General features: G+C 32.4%; 1 protein-coding gene across 1 annotated transcript in view; it reads right to left on the bottom strand.

The window, feature by feature from the left end:
* Positions 1-602: 602 nt before the first annotated feature.
* The window catches only part of LOC138314641 (ras-related protein M-Ras-like), a 28,767-nt gene continuing 12,045 nt past the window's right edge, over positions 603-17,324 (bottom strand). The window contains exons 2-4 of the mRNA XM_069255077.1: positions 8,322-8,475; positions 6,744-6,843; positions 603-6,408 (exon numbers count right to left, since the gene is read on the bottom strand). Coding sequence (XP_069111178.1) covers positions 6,259-6,408; positions 6,744-6,843; positions 8,322-8,475 — 404 coding nt within the window. The 3' untranslated portion in view covers positions 603-6,258. The remainder of the gene's footprint in view (positions 6,409-6,743; positions 6,844-8,321; positions 8,476-17,324) is intronic.

Genomic DNA, 17,324 nt, shown 5'->3' with positions numbered 1-17,324 from the left:
CAAGACTTTGGTTCTTCTTAACCTCTACATTTATTTGAGAAAATTGTGGCAGTTTATATTCGCTCCTAAAACTTAATTGTACGTATAAACATTTACTAAGTAAAACATGCATCCATTTACTATCTAATCTAGCAACCCATATCTTGCCATCATATATACTCTAGGGGTTACTTTCACTGTCATTATATCCACCACAGGACTATCTCGTAGTAAAACTGATGGCAGTTCACAAGAAAACTGCATGACCAATCATGGGCCTGCAGAGAAATTTCCTTTGAAAATTGCGGGGAGATGGAGTGAACTGTATAATTCTATGACAAGCCCAGGGATGGATAAAATGACAGATAGTATCCCATTGAGTATTGCACATCTGTTACACATCGTAACCATACAATATCTGCTATGACTACAATATATTTGTAACAAGGTTACTTTGAATATGTAAACTATATTGCAATTCTACTTTCAAGGACTGCTTCTATAGCTGTTTTGGTTACTTGCAAACTTAGGAGCTGAAAGGTTGGTAGACTCGAGACCGAAGTTCCCCAATAAAGATGTCGTGCTTTAAGAGAAGCATGGCTAGAGAGATAAAACTTGAACAATTTTCAAAACATTTCATTATTTTATTCACAATCATCGTGAAAAGTTATGGACATATTCATTCTATTAGTTCATTTTGACAACCATAACAATTAATTTTATTACAAAATTTGGCTCTTGCCAACATACATGTCTCTACATAAGGGTATCACAGAATATTAATTAGGATTCTTACATATATAATTTTAAGCAGTATTGATGAAATGCCAACCAGAGGACCTGTAGCGATCACCTTGCTGTTTTAACATTATGGCAATTTTCTACATTTCCATATTTGGACACAACTCTTCAGTTACTGGTAACCAGAGTGACCTACTGTACAAATTAACCCAAAAAGGGTTTAGGGTTACATTGGCAAAGAAAAATAGGGTCGGTTGGTTGGGAGTTTTCTTTTTTTTTTTTAAATCTTTTTTATTTTTGTTTAGTGTCTTTCACTCTAAATTGATGGCCGGAACCGGAGTCTGAGATTGAAATCCTGACTTTTTAATTTTTTTTTCATAGTAAAGTGGAAAAAAAATAGGGTCGGGGGTAAAAAATTAGGGTCGGTCGGGTAACCCTAAACAGACATTTTTTTTGGCCTTTGCTCCCCTTCATCAAAGGATAGGAATTTTAAAGACCAATACTTTAAAAATCTATTCTGAGAAAAACTTTTTGACTAGAAGTTGACCTCGTTTCTCGGACCCACGTGGGGAAGTAGAGGTTTTCTCTATTTCTCATAGTTGGTCACCAATGGTGTTTCTGTTAGTAATTCAAAGGAAATGTTGACAAGATAATAAACTGCAACATAATCTTACTGTACCATCTGGCCCAAGGAAGTGAGGGGGTTATCTACAGCACTAAATCTCTAGGGTCTCTGGCTATTGTTCCCAGTGATTGTACCAAATATTGACTCCTGTTCCACATATCTCACCAGTAGGAATTAAAACATCACACAGAGATTTATCTAATTTTGTGAAGAGAAAAGATTGGAGTCTTTAATTAATGATTAATAAAGAGTTGTTTGGTGTACCACTACTATCGAGCTGAAGACAACTCATATTTATAGGTTTTTTTCCCCTAAGGCTTGACAACAGCATGAACATTGAGCATCTTTAAAAAGAATAGAAAACATGAGCTAAAAACAGGTCTGGAATGATTATATAACCATACACTTACATAAAGGGATGTAAAAGCAGCAAAAAAACTAAAATATGTAAATCTACGATTCATAAAAATGCATAACCCAAATGATTCTGACTTAAATAGATATATATATACTGGGCAGATAACAGCCATCTCTTGTAAATACAATATGGATAAAGTCAGAATCACAGGATTATATGTAAAAAGCAGGAAATAAGAATATTAACAAAAATATGTTGTGAGCTAATTGTAAATTAACAGGACCGTTCAGCATGGTATGTGGAATATAAATGTATAAAATACTGCTTCAAATCACTAGGACACCAATGTCCATTATACATGTACCGAATTGTCTACCACCAACAGTGATCAATACCAAAAATTCTCAACTTTTTACCGTCAGTAGTCTTGATTGAACACAGCCTTGCTGCTAAACCTGCATCCTAGCTGCAAAAACTCCATTCCAAATTCTGTTCATATTGATTCAAAATCAGATGTTACCATACAAACAGTTACACAAGAACGAACATCAAAACAGCGAGTTGGCAGTCATTTATTAGATATATGCTAACTCTGGCTTGACAAATATAGTATTTTTTATTCTACCAGTTAAGCACTAAATCTGATGTTTATGTAACTGTTTCATTTTGTATAGGTCTATGTTTGGATTGTTGGTAAAGGAATTTTGGTGAACCAAGTTATATCATATATATCTGACCATATTAGTTAAAATCAACTCTGTACAAATCAAATCATAGGTTTATTCCAAAAGAATATTTTGTTTTCTTGGCTATAAAAAGATTTTAATACACCAATTCAAATCAATTCTTACATATTTCATTACATTTTAATTGTAATTAAAATGTATCTACCCAAAAATTTGAACGAGACTTGCTCCTAAATAAGTACAATTTCATAAACTGTAAATGTAGTTTCAATAAATGACAGATACATGTGGCTATAAAAGCACAAATAAATGAATGGAAAATAGACTAGTTTGGTTTTGTTTAAAAAAAAAAATATCAGCTTTGTGTAACTGTATGTGTCGCCTTTGAAAACATGTAACATACAGAATTATTATAATTTTAATTATTAAGACATTCTCATTGTCTTTATACTTCTTGATACCACGCAGAAATATGTCTCTTCTGCATGATAATGTTAAGTATCTACTACTTGCATGATACCGGTATATACAAAATAAACAATCTATAAAATACACAGGCTGCAAAATTTCACTAAGTACAAAGTATGCCATATCATCATAAAATCTGTTATCAATTTCAACAATGAAACAATCATAAAATTTCAACAATACATAACAATATCTGACACAATATAACAAATCAAATCATTTTCTCATGATAATGTATTCTACACAATGACAAAATATTTTCCTCATTACATTTCACAATTCTATAAACTATCCGTAATTTTTATGCTTGTAGCTTTTCATGCTAGGTATTTCCTACAATTACTGATGAACCAGTTGGCAAATTCGTTATTTCCCTGACCAGTTGTAATATGGTGTTTGATTGGCCAATTTGTTATTTCCCTGACCAGTTGTAATAAAGTGTTTGATTGGCCAATTCGTTATTTCCCTGACCAGTTGTAATATGGTGTTTGATTGGCCAATTCATTATTTCCCAGACCAGTTGTAATATGGTGTTTGATTGGCCAATTCCTTATTTCCCTGACCAATTATAATATGGTAAATTCCTTATTCCCAGTTGAGATGTATTTGTTTGGTCGGCCAAAATAATAAGATTTTTTTTAAATCTGGTACTTCTACAACTGAAAATCACTGTACATTTTTTGTTGTTCCTGTCTGATTTGATTGAAAAGCTCCTAGCTCCCATTATTGAAACAGAGTAGATGAGTCTGGACAGAACTGATGTGATATCATTTTGACAAATCCATCAAAGCTTCCGAACGTTCCTTGATATGATGGTACTTCAACACACATACATTACAAAGTATATGCTCTGGCCAAAGATGACTTCAATCCAATGCCTCAGTTGTACACTAATCATAGAGACTGACACGCTCAGTTTACACAGTCTACAGATTCTGTGTTATTTAGGAGGAAAACCTAAATAAAATCTTAGGACTCCAACATTATAATAAATATACACTACAAATATGAGATCAACAATCGACAGCCTATACTACCCGTCTACAGCACTTTAACATGTCTATCATGTTCTCCGTAATAAATCATCAAAAATATGTAACATAACTTCATACCCGAATCATGTACAGAATTATCAGCTTCAGAATTAATATCAATGTCAATAATTGATGCACAGAAATTATTACAAACTGTCGATACTCTAAAGACCAGCTGACATCAAGCATACTGATTACTCAAAATAAGGGATATCTCTAAAATAATAAGTATTTAACCACTTAAAACATTTCTACCGTTAAATTAACAGAGAATGTTGATTAAAACCAGTCGTAGTCCACCAACTGGAGATTCAAGTCTTTCAATAATGAAAGAACAGCAAATTGTTCTGAATGTTTAAAATTCTTTCCTAGGTACTCTATACTTTCATAAAACGTTAAAAAAAATTTCTACATTGAAGAGCAATTTGAGCCAAAAACAAATAACATGACAACAATGTATGATACTCGTATCATGCTGGTTTTGCAAATGCACAATTAAATTCATACATTACTAGATACACTATCATTTCCGGAAAAACTTTGTAGCGAGAAAAACAAGAAATTTCAACATCTTTACCTTATCAATCTTGTACAAACACAATAATCCAACAAGATTGAAATAAAAGGAAAGAAAAAATAACCCGCAACTAAATTGGGAATGTGACCGTACAAAATAAAATTATCTCATTATAAAGTCCCTTTAAACTTTATAAATATGATGAACATACATGTATACCATGCTGTATCTCTATCCATATCAGTATTTTTAATGATCATTAAAGTGACTTATAAACAATAACTAATAACAACACATTTGTTTATGATCAAAAACCGTAAGTCATATAAAACAACAAACTTACAGAGGGAGTTTAGATAAAAGAAATTTTAACAAGGAAAACTTTTATTTTTTAAAAATCTTGTAAGTGAAATGTTTGCCTATAAAATGTTCACCATTCCATATAACTGGCATTGTTTTGATCTCAGCACCATTAGGTTAATTTTCATTAATTATACAAACCAATAAACTTATATAAGTGTTATACATGTATTATAACATTATCATAATCAGTGTTAAAAAGTAGCAGACATTATCTTTTGAACAGTAGAATTTTAGCAGTTTTCATAATATTAAACTTATAAAATAAAATCATTTTGGCATGTAGATTATAATACTTTTTATTAACTTCATCTCACTATCAATTACAACTTGAATACCTGATATTTAACCAACAATTTTACTATTAAAGTACTTTTTTGTTCTTATATACATTGCCCTCCAAAAACTGTGTTACATATGCATTTTTTCAAATATACATAAAGTACAAAAACAGGCATCAGTATATATAATTTATCAACTTGTGTATTTATCTAACTCATTAATTGCCTTTTCGAATGTTATCTAAGAGAGAAATTGTCAGCAAATTTTAACATATCTGGTACTGTATGTAACAGAACTTTTGTAACAGAAATATTTTTCCTTCATTATGTATTGCACATAGTTTGATAAAATCTTTATTGAATATTGAAAATCAATTACCATTGATCTTGTAAGCAGAATTTCTAAAACTAAAACATCTGGAAGGATACTGTATACTATGTAGGAGCTGCTGATTGACAAGACTGATGTTTCAATCATTCTCGTTTAAAAAACATAAAAATATTGATCACAAAAAATGTAATTTTGGAGAATTTAAAAAGCAGATTTCATTTTGAAGATCTGCATCTGTTTAAACTTTTTAATTGGTGGGAATTTGTAAAAATATTGAGTAATTTGTTACACAGTGCAAGGGAGATAACTATTGAGCTCCTGTTACAGTAAAAGCATGATACATTAGATACACAACCAACAAGACAATTTGTCATCTACTAAAATCTATCATTATCCATTCTTTTCGATCCATCAATAATTCAATGAATGAAATTCATTCATTCATTCATTCATTCATTCATTCATCTTCCATTAAAAACAATCAATATCATATTAACTCATTTCAAATAATTCACCATCCATTAAAATCTACCATTGTTCATTCATTACAAACAACATAGACAGTTTATATGAACATAATTTTTAGCTTTTTATATATACACTCAAAACCAAAAAGTATACATTGTATAATTAGGTTTTGTTAATTTTAACATTAAGTTGACCAGGCCTTAACAACTTGTTTCTATGAACCAACATTCTTCCACGAATATAATTTTTTTGTTTCTTTGTAACTGTTAGTTATTTTCTTCAACGAACAAAACTGTTCATCATTATCCTCAATCAGGAATTTTAATCGTGAAATTCACAAAAAGTAAATTGCATGTGAAGACGTATTGGTTTACTGTAGATACAATAACAACATTAACTAAAGAGATTTATCACAGTATAGTACATCGTCGTTTCTTCCCCGTGTGTCGGCGTTCCCTCTTCGGGTCCTGGGGTTGACTGCGTATAACTCGGACAAGTTCATGGAAAGCCTTATCGACATTCAGTGGTGGATCTTTGGCACTTGTTTCTATATATTGTAACTGTAAACAGAGAATACTAAATTTGAAAAAAAACCCACTTAAATGTACTGTCATCTAGTTGTTAGTTTTTAGTTTTTACAATCAAATGATAAAACAACTGTTATATGTATGGAACACATGGATTGGGAACAATCTATAAGTATCTAAATCTATGGCATGAATATGATAACTCTTCTTTGGGTAAGAGTAGGTTATAAAGAATTGTCAGGCCAAACTATAATTGATTAACATTGTCAAAGTTTTAGTATTTACAATGAACTAACCAATATTCTGACCTTCAGTCCTTCTTGTCCATGTGAACTCGTTTTACTCATTAGAGAAACACAAAGACTTACCCTAAGGTGTCGAGCCAAGTTGTTGCCCTGTTCGTCGGAGACCTTTCTGAGAGCTACCAAATCCACTTTGTTAGCGACCAGTACCATGGGATAGTTATCTCTACAAAGAATAATGGAAGACCATGAACAAATAGTAAAGCTGTCTAAATTGATTATCTACATGTACAAATGCATTTGAAAATTTTAGGAAAATCTTTACAAAGACATAAAAATCAATTACAAAATGTACTTTACAATTAATCTTCTTCTTCTTCTATTTTATCTATTTTTAGGCTTACATATAATGCTAGTCTAACCACACTTACTTATCAAGCAATATCTTATCTCCTCTTATAAACACAACTTTAGTTCTCGTCATTCAATACACAGCAATATACACCAAATTATCTCCCCTAAGTTAACACCAGATTATATCCCCTTAATGCCCAAATATCCACCCAGGAGATAATTAGCCCAGGTGCTACAGATTTTATTGAAGTTTAGTTTATGGTCGGTGATAAAATATCAAGTGCCCACTTAGGACAATAAACCCTGCTAATAAATATTAAATATTTATTTCCTTAAACAAAGAAACACCAAGTTGATAGCAACCCTTGTTTAGGAGAAACAAACTACCCATATTGTGGTGAAGTTCTCTGCAGCAGCATACATTAAGGCAGATTATTGTCCCTACTCCACTAAAGTAATAAGTTCAATTTTTGAAGAAATAGATTTCACTTTTCTGAACAAATCAATTCATTTTATCAATATCAAATGTTAGTACAATGTATTAATTATCAATATAATCACTTTTTTATGTTTATATAGTAATCACATGTTTAAAGATGGTTAGACAAAATGTTAGTCTAAATGTCTGACTGCGATTGCTTTCGACAAATTGATGGATATAAGTCTTCTGATTTTTTCTTAGATTATAAACACTTTATACAAATGTATATATTAACAAAATCAAAATACAGAGTTTTATTTTCAAACAAGGCCATTGCTTAGGAGTAAACTTTATCAAATACTTTTGAAGCTGAATGTTTTTATGTAACACACATAAATAGATTTTTAGGTTGTGTATGGTAAGGAATCATTGTTGGATACATTAAGTTTAAATGTTTGTTGATTATATAGACCATTGACTTGGGTGGCTCAGTACTCACTCACTCCACAGGACCTTATCTGATCTATCAATATACCATCCTTCAGGTTAATGTATATTGTAAATATATATCATGTGGAATTATCTATTTATTGCTTCAATCATTGCCCAGCAGGTAAATTGCTACACTAAACTAGATATAGCATATAAATCTACTTTCATATCTCAAGTGTGACTTTATTTCTGAGATTAGCATGCCAATTTTTTTTTATATACCCAGGTATATATATATATATAAAATGTAAGTTCTTTTTATGGTAAGCATTGATCTTCCTGGATAAACATGATTTAGAAATATGAAATTACTGTAATAATGGCAAACCATATATGTTCATGCTTAGCATTTAAGTGGATATGAAATTGATTGAAAAATAAAGCATTGAATAAAGGGTTTCCCACGATGAACTTTGGTTGATATCTAGTTGATATACCTGTCTTTGACACGAAGAATCTGTGAGTAAAAATTCTCGATGTTTTCGTAACTCTGCCGATCTGTGACGGAGTAGACGAGTAGAAAGCCGTCACCCTTCCTCATGTATTGTTCTCTCATGGCACTGAACTCTTCTTGCCCAGCGGTGTCCAAAACTGTCAACAAAATAATAAACAGTCATTTTATGTGACAAATATTTTCTCTTTTACATCAAAATATTCAGCTTTGCATTGTTCTTGTCAATTTGGAATAATCAATGTGATTCATGTAATTTGAATAGTTTTGACATTAATTTGGTTTTGACATTATCCAATACACACACCAGTAATCACATACCAGTAATGTAATAACATGATATAGGGTAATTTCCTGGCAAAAATTCCAATATTTGAAAAAAGAATTGTTTTCTGGAATCTACTGTAAAAGTTTCAGTGTGCAAAGATTCAGATTAAAATGATTGTTTTAGTTTGTTTGGTATTACATCCTATTAACAGACTGGGTGATTTACTGGGTAAGAATGCACCAGGTTTAGAGGAAGTGGAGGAAAGCCGGAGTAATCGAAGAAAAACCATTCACTTACGGTCAGTACCTGACAAATGTACCTCAAAAGATTCATAGTCATAATCCAGTGGTGGGCTTGTAGTGATATGTCAGGACATATTATTTCTTTATCTTATTTTACTATAAATGTGAATATTATTTCTTTATATTTTACTATAAATGTGCAACTGATTTTTGATGAAAGCGTCTTATCATTTAAGCAATTCTCCTGTATTAAAAATATGTGTTTTGTTATGTACAGTAACTCATAACAACATGAATGATTTTTATTGTTTCACGTGCTGTTGGTGAATACCCGATGGCGATAAGTTCCTTTTTGTTACAATGAAATATGACAATTTTTAATTTTTTCCAAGTGACAACAATATAACTGATCCTTTTTCTCATGAAAGTTCACGAAATTTAATCAAAAGCATCAAGCAGAATCTAGAATGACAATTTTTAATAGCACACACGCACATGTTACATCAACTGATGAGCTTATTTAATTGATGTTACACGAAACCTATCAGCTTTGAGTAGATGCACTTAGACATGAAATTCTATTATACTTCATTTCCTGTGTCACAGTCTTACAGACCAACTGAACAAATGACCCAAGTCTGATACATGAAACGGGAAAAATATGAAAACAGAATATCTGTTCTGCTTGAGTATCTTGACGAGAAAAGTGATGAATAAGCTTAGAAGTGATAAAGAAATTAAACTGGCCGTGAAACGTGGCAGCCCAGTATGATCAAGGATTGTATGACATATTACAGTTTGACAATACAGAAAAGATATCTCCTTCCGTCTATTGACACAAAGGCCTCCGATATTGATGCAAGGATATTTTATTCAGTTAAAACATCCGGTCTCACTGTGAAAACTTGTCCTTTTAAAGTGACTTTTATTAATGCCTAGGGCTATTTAATATTTCTTCTTTAAGAAGTGTTTTGCCTAATGGTACGTAGCCCTTGATATCCATGGTTAAGCTCTTTATATGGCAGGACAGAGTGATAGATCATGTTTAATAATCAAAGAAAATTATACAAATTAAAAAACTTTCAAAGCATTTAAAGAAAATTTCTTTGACAAATTTTACTTTACAAAAATGTAATTTTCATAATGGTGTCCGCTGAATACTACTTTTCTTCAATTTACATTTTCAAGTACATGTATAGGACCTAAGAGAAGAAAACCCCGGAAAAAAAAATCTTGGAATATTACCAGTTTATAGAACATTCATCAAAGCTAAGGACCAACTCTATAAATTTCTGATACTTCCATACCTGTTTATAGAACATAAAAGGACTACATTATACTGTATTCATATATTTCTGTCACTGCCATATTACATGAGCTGAAGTGATATACACAGCTGAATCTTTTGATAGAATACATGTATTTGATTATGACTTTACTGCACATTTCTTTACGGGTGTTAAATTGAAACAGGAGACAATAAAAGGGGACAGGATGGGACAAACATTGTATGCCTCTTTATTTCATTTATTACTTGTGCATGGCATATATTGATAAAATGGTATTGGAAAAGTCTGTTAGTGGTAACAGTTTTACATTCTATGCTATATTTAACTCCTAACTGGGTCCAGAATGTTATAGTGGTAACAGTTTTATATTCTATGCTATGTTTAACTCCTAACTGGGTCCAGAATGTAAGTGGTAACAGTTTTACATTCTATGCTATGTTTAACTCCTAACTGGGTCCAGAATGTAAGTGGTAACAGTTTTACATTCTATGCTATGTTTAACTCCTAACTGGGTCCAGAATGTAAGTGGTAACAGTTTTACATTCTATGCTATGTTTAACTCCTAACTGGGTCCAGAAATATCACAACAATCTTAACATTTTAAAGCGAGGACCTTGTGTTAAAGACTAATTATACAATAATAATTCAATTTTGCTTGCTACGAGCATTTTCATTGGCTTAAAAATTTACTTTATCAGCCCATAAAGGAAAAAATGGCGTCGCCGTTTATAACGTTGCTTCTGATTGGCTGAGATGACGGCGTAATGATTTCATAGACAAAAGAGTCCCAAAATGAATTAATCTTGAATATTGAAGAGATTATCTTTAGTAAATTGAATAATAAGGATTAATTTGAATAGATTTTTTTATGTTATGGAGATATAACACAAAAATCTGAGTGTACTCTCATCATAAACCGCTTCACGGTTTATTTAGAGTACACTCAGATTTTTGTGTTATATCTCCATAACATAAAAAATCTATTCAAGTTTGAATCCTTAAATATATGTAAATACAAAGATCAATGCACACACTCATGTCTACCATATTCGACCCAATAAGCGCCCAGGGAAGGCGCTTAAAAAATTGATAAAAATGAAAAGGTGCTAATAAGTCAAAATTATTGCAAACTTATACCGTTTTATGTAGTTTTGGTCCTTATTTATGCCTGGGCAATTGAAATTGAGGCCTCAAAAAGGGGGAGGGGTGCTTATAGGGACATGAGCGCTTATTGGGTCGAATACGGTATTCTTTAGCTTCAACCTAGTCTGTGTTATATTACAGAGTTATCTGCCCATGCAGGTAGGTATACTGATTGTGACGTTATGTGAGTGTAGCATCATACTGTATTACTTTTGACAGAAAATGATGCAAGTTTTGCTCACAAAATAAATGATGTGACCATGGATACCTTCCTGGAAGGGAGGTAATTCTGTAAGATGCAGAGAAAGAACACAATTTTCTTTGAGATTCATCTTTGACATTCATGATCACAATCGTCTGTACAAATGTATAATTATGTACATGTATAAATAATGCCCTATTCTTAGTAGGATACCACAATATCAAAATTCCTATCAGATGTGTCATAATTCAGCTTGCAAAAGAAACATTAATTCGAACACTACTATTTTGTTTGTATAAATCTCAGTCACCATTAAAATGTTGACAGTAGTGCCTATTGTAGACATTCCCAAACTTACTGGTCAGTTTGTTGACTGTATGGTCCAAGGCTTACAGGTCTCTTTGTAACACACTTAACACTTAAATGTCATACATCAATGGAATAAAGCTACACCTGTTTAACTAGGCTTCTAATGTATATTGATTTTTGACATTGATTTCTAATCTATTAGTGGACACTCTCAAATTCATTGCCGACCCCTCCCCCACACTATAGAAGGAACAAGTTGCCACATAACATGACATCCCCAGTGCCCCTACATGCCTTGCAGGGGTATACATTTTGCTGTAGAACCTATATTAGACTGGCTACCAGACCCTAAGTTGTTGATAAGACTTTCTCAGCAGAGTTCTTTACTAGATTATCTCCCCCTAGTTTAAAACTTAGGAAACTCTAGAATCAGGCATGTAGTTGAGACAGAAATGATCAAGCCAATTAATTTTAGTGTTTTTTTTTTAATATTCTAGAGACTGGTGGCCAGTCTAAACCTATATGTGTGTTTCATGTTTGCAAATCAAGAAGCTAGAGACTGGCTTTGTCATAGACCAGATTTTAATAGATACACAGAAATATTGAAAACAGGGGTAACATACCTTCTAGCAAAATGCAAAACTAATTAAAGACACTAGCCTCATAAATACAGAAAGTTTCAATGAGCTTCATTGAACGGTTTTTGGCCCGGAAATCATTTCAGATGGATCCTAATTCTATATATAGATCATCAGCATTATTGACTTGTTGGGTACATTTAAGCCGCATGCTATCCTTAAGTATCCAGATGGAATAAAGTAGCAGTTGGTGTCAAAAGTAACAACTAGAAGAGCTGGACACACAATCATGCAGATACATGATCTATTTGACAGCCATCAATCATTTTGACCCTGAAGTACCTTGACCTTGACCTTAGTGTGATTTATCATCAAAGAAACACCATAACAAGGGCAGAACATAACTTCCATCAATAGTGTTTGATGTATAGAACCAATATCAGATATATGATTATTTTCAAATTAGACCTGTTTCTTTCCTCTGATCATCCCTGCATGAAAATACTTAACTCAACTTATGCATGCAGTATATAAATTTATACAGAGAACTGAAGCATTAACGTACGCAGTATATAAATACATTCAACAAACTGAATCATTAAGTCACAATATACACCCCGGACGACCTTAGAAATCCTTACTTACTAATAGTACTATACTACTGACCTGTAAAACATTGATATTTTACTCTATAAAATGTCTGTACATTTTCTGGACAAATATCTTAATTAGTTGACATTTTGTGTTAGCTTGACATGAAGGTATAATTTGTTTTCTGAAGTAAATATCTCAGACATTTAACTCAAACATGTGTATCTTATAATCATTTAATTAATGGGTAAAGCATGTATGCTTGAATATCAACCACAGATATACACTGACACATGTACAACAAAGTGTAATAAAATTATCACAACAAACTAACACTTATCCTGTAGTTAACAAAATTGTGTATCCAAGCTTCTGACCAGTGAAATGAAAGTCCTGTTAGTCTGATTCCCTTACTTTTCACTTAATCACAACAGCACAGTAAGTTGACATATAAATATGACATCCATTTTTAAATTTTATACCAATTTATAAAATCTTCATTTTTTCCTCGTACATTACAATTCAGCAAAATCAATGTTGCGGATATTCCCTAACAATGAATCTAACACAAGAAATGCCATTTGACACAACATGAGGAAATGAAGAGATTTAATGTCTTCAAAACACTACATTATGCCTCTTCATAGTACTTAGTAATGTAAGCTTACTTGATTATGATACGAAACACCATTTGTAGTGGTCTGATCATAATGTAATTGACACTCAAGGATGGAGAGATGAAATCAAATAGCTTACTTCCTTGTAAGAAAACGGTTTTATCACAACGAAGCAACCTCTGATCCCAAAAGAAAACTATCCTGTTGGATCCTTAGACATGACACGTCCCTGTGCTGTTGATTTTGTTGTGAGCCTGTGCATTATGAAAGCATGACCAAGAAACTAGAACATTGTGATAGGTGATTCCATGACATTAAACCTATCTAACGTCAATGCAGAGTGAAAAATCCGATTGCATTCTTCAGTGCATGAAAAGAAGAGCTGTTTAAAAAGTTGATTACAAATTACAGAAAATCTGTAAGCTCATTTCAATTAGTCACGTATATCATCATCATCTGTTCACAAATGTAACTGAAAAGCCCACTTTCAATGTACAATGGGTACTGTCTTATGTGACTGAAGTTGATGTAGGTAACTGAGCCTTTGATGTAGGTAACTGTGCCTTTGATGTAGGTAACTGAGCCTTTGATGTAGGTAGATGTAGGTAACTGAGCCTTTGATGTAGGTAGATGTAGGTAACTGAGCGTAAGTAAAGCCTTTAAAACAGTTATGGTTCACAATTCTCTCTACTATCAAAATTTATAACAATCTTACACTTTGATAATAGCTATCAATATACCTATCTTTTAGTTATTCATCACATTAGCCTTGATCTTTGTGGAGAACTTTAATTGAGGATTTAAGAAATAAATGTGTGAAACTCAAAAGAATAGCCATCAACTAATGGCTGGTAAATGGCATCTGCTGATGCTGAATATGCTTGTGACTCGGTGATTAAGGGTCATATATTCAATGGTAATGTTTGCCTTTAGATATCAATAGTTTTTTAAATTTTATAATTATGCAAAATGAAATTGTTTGAGAGGAAACTATACTCAATATCTGACATCATATTACAGGTAAAAATAATGTAATGGTACACAGAGTATGGGACCTTATCAATATCACAGATTCAAGATTCACAAAAGTCTTCTTAAATGATCCAACTATAGCACTTGTCTAAAATCTTTAAATAGAATGAAATTCAGATTTTTGACGGGTGGCTATCAGCAACTGTTCTTAATTATAGGTGGACTAGTTTTATAAAGTTGACGACAATCAAAGCTACTCATCGAAACTTCAACAACTACAGAGCATAAAGGAACAAGCGGATGTGAACTGATGTGTTTAATGATGGGCCTGTCCGTTAGAAGTTCAATGTCTCTTAAGCCACATAAGACGACAGACCCGCCCCAAAAAACTTTGCACCATACCAACCTGTTGGTTAAGAGCATCAGACCGGATTCCAGGTCTGTGACGATCCTTTTGTCAAGTGTCTTTGTCGCCTCGTTACCCAAATCCACACTTATGAAAGGGACAATAATGGCTGTAACCTTAAAATTATTCTTTCCTTTACAATATCAAGTATCTAGCTGAAACAGCTATTATTTCTAAGTGCAACAATTGTATAAAACAGAACTGGGCCGGGTCAGACGTGGCAGACGTTTGCTCCATAACCATGATAACAAATTGATAAGACAAGGCTTGTCTTCCTCCTGATAGGGAAAATCAGAATGAGCCTCCAAGGATCTAATGGTACCAATTCTATCTTTCTCTTTTTTTGTGTACATCCACTACAAGTACATTATTCTGCATTTGAACATTACAGAGTTATTGAATTGTTTTTAAACTTAATATGTCCCATTTTTCAGAGGAAAAGATTTACATTTAACTGATATCATAAGCAATACATACATTGGAATATCAATGCTTAAAATAAGCAAAATTATTTTTCACAAATAGTGAATGCTTGAAATCATTTGTATTTTTTCTCTCGATACTTGAATTTAGCTGATATTATCAGAATAACCAAGACCTAGAATTGTCTTTGTACCTTTAAATATTAAAGGGGTGGATTTACTATAATACAGAAATAAATGTCCACTGGACAAGACCTCCAGACATTTATTAGCTGCATATAGTGGTTTTATCGTTTATTTTCTTTACCTTATCGATTGTATAAAAATGCACCGAGTAACCTTTGGTATTTGGACCTGGCGGTCAGCTCTAGGCAGTAGTACATATTTATAGCCGATTTGTTATCTGTTATTGATATATATACATGTACAGTTCTGATACACCTGTTTACTATACAAAGCTGAGCTGTTTAAAATGAGTGTTTTATCGTGTACCACCCTAGCATGAAATGTTTACAAACATTCTGTTTTATCATTAATCAATATCCCATGTTGGAATTAGATGCCATCAATATTCTAGAGTAGTGACCTTGACTGACCCCTAAGTTTAACATAAGGATACAGTGACTATAGACTGATCACCATGTCCACCAGATTGTGTTAAAACATTAAAATCCTAAATAAAATCTGACCAATTCCTACCGGTTTTGTCAATCATATTTTTTTAAATTTCAAAACAGGAGAAACTTTTAAGTTCAAAAATCTGCGAGAAACTTCTGGTTTGGTGACGAGGTTATATTAAACTAGGAGGAGATACTCTTTTACACAACAGTTAAACTCATTGGTGTCTATATTAGGTAATGGTGTCTCATATTGGGTAGTGCCTTATTGGTTACAACTGGCCATATATAATTGGCCTTTATTCTCCCCTCACTCAACTGACCAATCGCCAAACTCTGCCCACTTAATTTATTTACAAATCAAATAATTCATCTATCGCTGTACAAATCTGCGATCATTTCTGCTGATGCCTCCTCTAAAGATCATCGTTAGGCAAGACCAATCACACTAATGATCAAAATGGCTTGTAAAAGGTTTGAGGATGGGGTAGGCGTGAGACTGAATCAAAAATATAGCTTTAATAATATCAGTTGTAAAGTCGATATTAGACCACAAATTCAGATCATAAGCTGTTGCTTTGAGCCTTGTCATTACTTTAACACATCAAACTTCTGTGTCCACAAGGTTTTCGTAAAGACTTTAAAGTCTAGTACCTGCTTATAACTTTGTATTAAATTACTTTTTGATAGAAATCCAAAACTTGAACACTCCACCCAGAAAATTGAACACTTTAAATGAAAAATTTAAGAAATCCAAATCAGCAGGAGTTCATTTACAAATCAAAGTCTATTGATATTGATCTTTACACCTTTCATTCGTTCCAACATTAATAAATGGGTGGGGCCAGTTTGGGCTGTGTTAAAAGGTTTTGAATTAATATACAGATCATAATATGACGTTCATACCAGACTAGGGTAGGCAGTGAGTGTAACCTTAGTTAAGTCTTTTTGTATGAAGACTAATAATAAAAACATGTACGGCAATAACGAACCTCTGTGGTCCACCTCTACTAAAAACATAACTAGTAATACAATTCTTATAGGAACTTTGACTATAAAAAGCAATTTGATATAACCATCAATTTATTGTAAGTGAATTTTCTAGCTAATTGATTTGTGGCTGGTAAGTCAAATTTTTGGGACAATTAAGCTCCCTATTTTTTTTTCAATTTTACGAACTCTAGGCATTTATTAGGTTGAATACGGTATGTGTTTTTTAAGTTCCTTTGTATCAGTTATCTATTAATAAATATGTATTATGTAGTTATATGATGAAATCAATGTATTACACTACATGTAGTAGAATACGGTCAATTTAATCCTCGAAAACTAT

This window comes from Argopecten irradians, chromosome 2 (assembly GCF_041381155.1).
Source record: "Argopecten irradians isolate NY chromosome 2, Ai_NY, whole genome shotgun sequence".
NCBI lineage: Eukaryota > Metazoa > Mollusca > Bivalvia > Pectinida > Pectinidae > Argopecten > Argopecten irradians.
The sequence above is the reverse complement of the archived record's forward strand: the minus strand, read 5'-3'. Positions and strand labels throughout refer to the sequence as shown.